Source organism: Coptis chinensis, chromosome 9 (assembly GCF_015680905.1).
Source record: "Coptis chinensis isolate HL-2020 chromosome 9, ASM1568090v1, whole genome shotgun sequence".
NCBI lineage: Eukaryota > Viridiplantae > Streptophyta > Magnoliopsida > Ranunculales > Ranunculaceae > Coptis > Coptis chinensis.
The window spans coordinates 1000855-1002657 of NC_141464.1; the positions used below are offsets into that span (position 1 = coordinate 1000855).

The following is a 1803-nucleotide window of genomic DNA, read 5'->3' on the forward strand; positions in this document are numbered from 1 at the left end:
TTTGCATGTTTTGGTTAGTGGGTGTCTTCATTCTTCGAAGGCACAATATGGTGGCCAATCTTACGTTACAATTGTTGAAGAATGTCTTTTTCTACCTTCTTTTGGTATTCACCCTGTTTCGATTTACCATATATATATATATATATCATCTATAAAATATATTTATCGGATTAATTTATATATCATCCAAACCTTTAAGTATTATTTGTATGTCCAAACTCTAAGTATTATTTGTATGTGTTCAAGTTCAATTCAGTTCAAGTTCAATATTGAAGGTTTCTTGAACTTAAAATAGCAAGCTATGGGTGAAATTGATACAAAATCAATTGAATCGGTTCAGGCTGCACTTTCTTTGTTTGGGCAGAAAAATGATCAAAGAAAGCATAGGTCAATAAGCACTATTGAGGTACAATTTACAAAGTTTAATGTGAATTCATGGTTAACACTTGTTTAGAACTGTATAATTAGACCATTAATGTGCTATTACTGTGACAGGATCCACCTTGATGTTGGTCTACCCAATATATTCAGATGTTGTTCATGATTAATGATTTAAGACAATTGATTTTCCTCATTTTTCAGGGTAAGATGGGGTCTGAGAATCAGGAGCTTCTACTAACAGACTTAGCCAACTACAAGGTGCAAGTGGAAGTAAAAGAATATTCTTACAAGCAAGCTCTTCTCAAGCTCGAATCATACAATGTAACTGTTGATGAACTATGGTTCTTTCGGCTAAAGAACTGTGAGGCTGAAAGAGACCAAGCCATTGAAGATTCCAAAGAAGCAAGAGAACAGATTGACAAACTTGAGTCCATGGTCAAGGAGATGTCTGATCTGCTCCTTGAAGCTGAAGACGCTCAAGAGCAGCTCGTCCATGTAATAAATGAGTTGAATGCAACTAAGGAAGAGCTGCACAATGCTAAAGCTGAACTTTCTGCCGCTGAGGAATCAAAGGTTTCTGCCATGAAAGAAGTGGAATTAATGGCAATAGCTGTCGACATGGAGAAGGAAAAGACTGAGGAGCTTTTGAGGTGCGTCTCTGAATATAATGATGTTGTTCTTCTGTCAAAAGTGGCTGCAATTGAAGTAGAGAACAAGTACTCTATAATTTTATCTAAGAAAGAGAAAGAATTGCGGGTGGTAGCAGTTCATGCTCAGGAGCAGTTGGAAGAGATGAGAAAACGAACCGAAATGATGCAAGATTTGGAGAATCATCTGTCAGAGAGGACCCTATTTATTGATTCTTTACAATCAGAACTGGAACAAGTAAAAGAGCTCCATGCTTCATTGGAGGAAGCTGCATCTAATACCATGGATAACTTGGACAAGCTAAGATCGAAGTGAAGCCTCTTTGGAAAAGAGAACTCGATCAAGCAAGTTACATGATATCATTGGAAAAGAAAGAGTGAGGCAATCGAGAATTAGAATTAAAAAGTGCAAAAGAGGAATCCATCCTTTTGAATCATGAGCTTGATATGCTTAGAAGTGAAATATCGAAAGCAAAAGAGTGATCTTGATGAAATCAGTGGAAAAGAGTCTGCAGCACAAGGTTGAAATTGCATTACTTTAAAGCGGGTTCACAAACGGAGGTCGATGATTGCAGCAGTTGAGGCCGCAGAAGAAAGGGCAAAGAGTGTTAAATCTGGACAAAATATTGTTTTGAAACAACTAGCAATAGAAGCAGATAAAGCCAAAAAGGAAACTGAAAAGGTGGAAACGAGAAATGGAGAAAGTAGATACAGAAGAAGAAATTGAGAGCTTTACCTTGGTAAACCAAACGGAAAAAACTGAAACAGAAGATGG

General features: G+C 37.0%; 1 protein-coding gene across 1 annotated transcript; it reads left to right on the top strand.

The window, feature by feature from the left end:
* Positions 1 to 301: 301 nt before the first annotated feature.
* LOC147474334 (uncharacterized) lies at positions 302 to 1344 on the top strand. Its single transcript, XM_086583531.1, has 2 exons — positions 302 to 406; positions 583 to 1344. Exons 1-2 carry the CDS (start codon positions 302 to 304, stop codon positions 1342 to 1344), a joined length of 867 nt encoding a protein of 288 aa, XP_086439657.1.
* Positions 1345 to 1803: the final 459 nt, after the last annotated feature.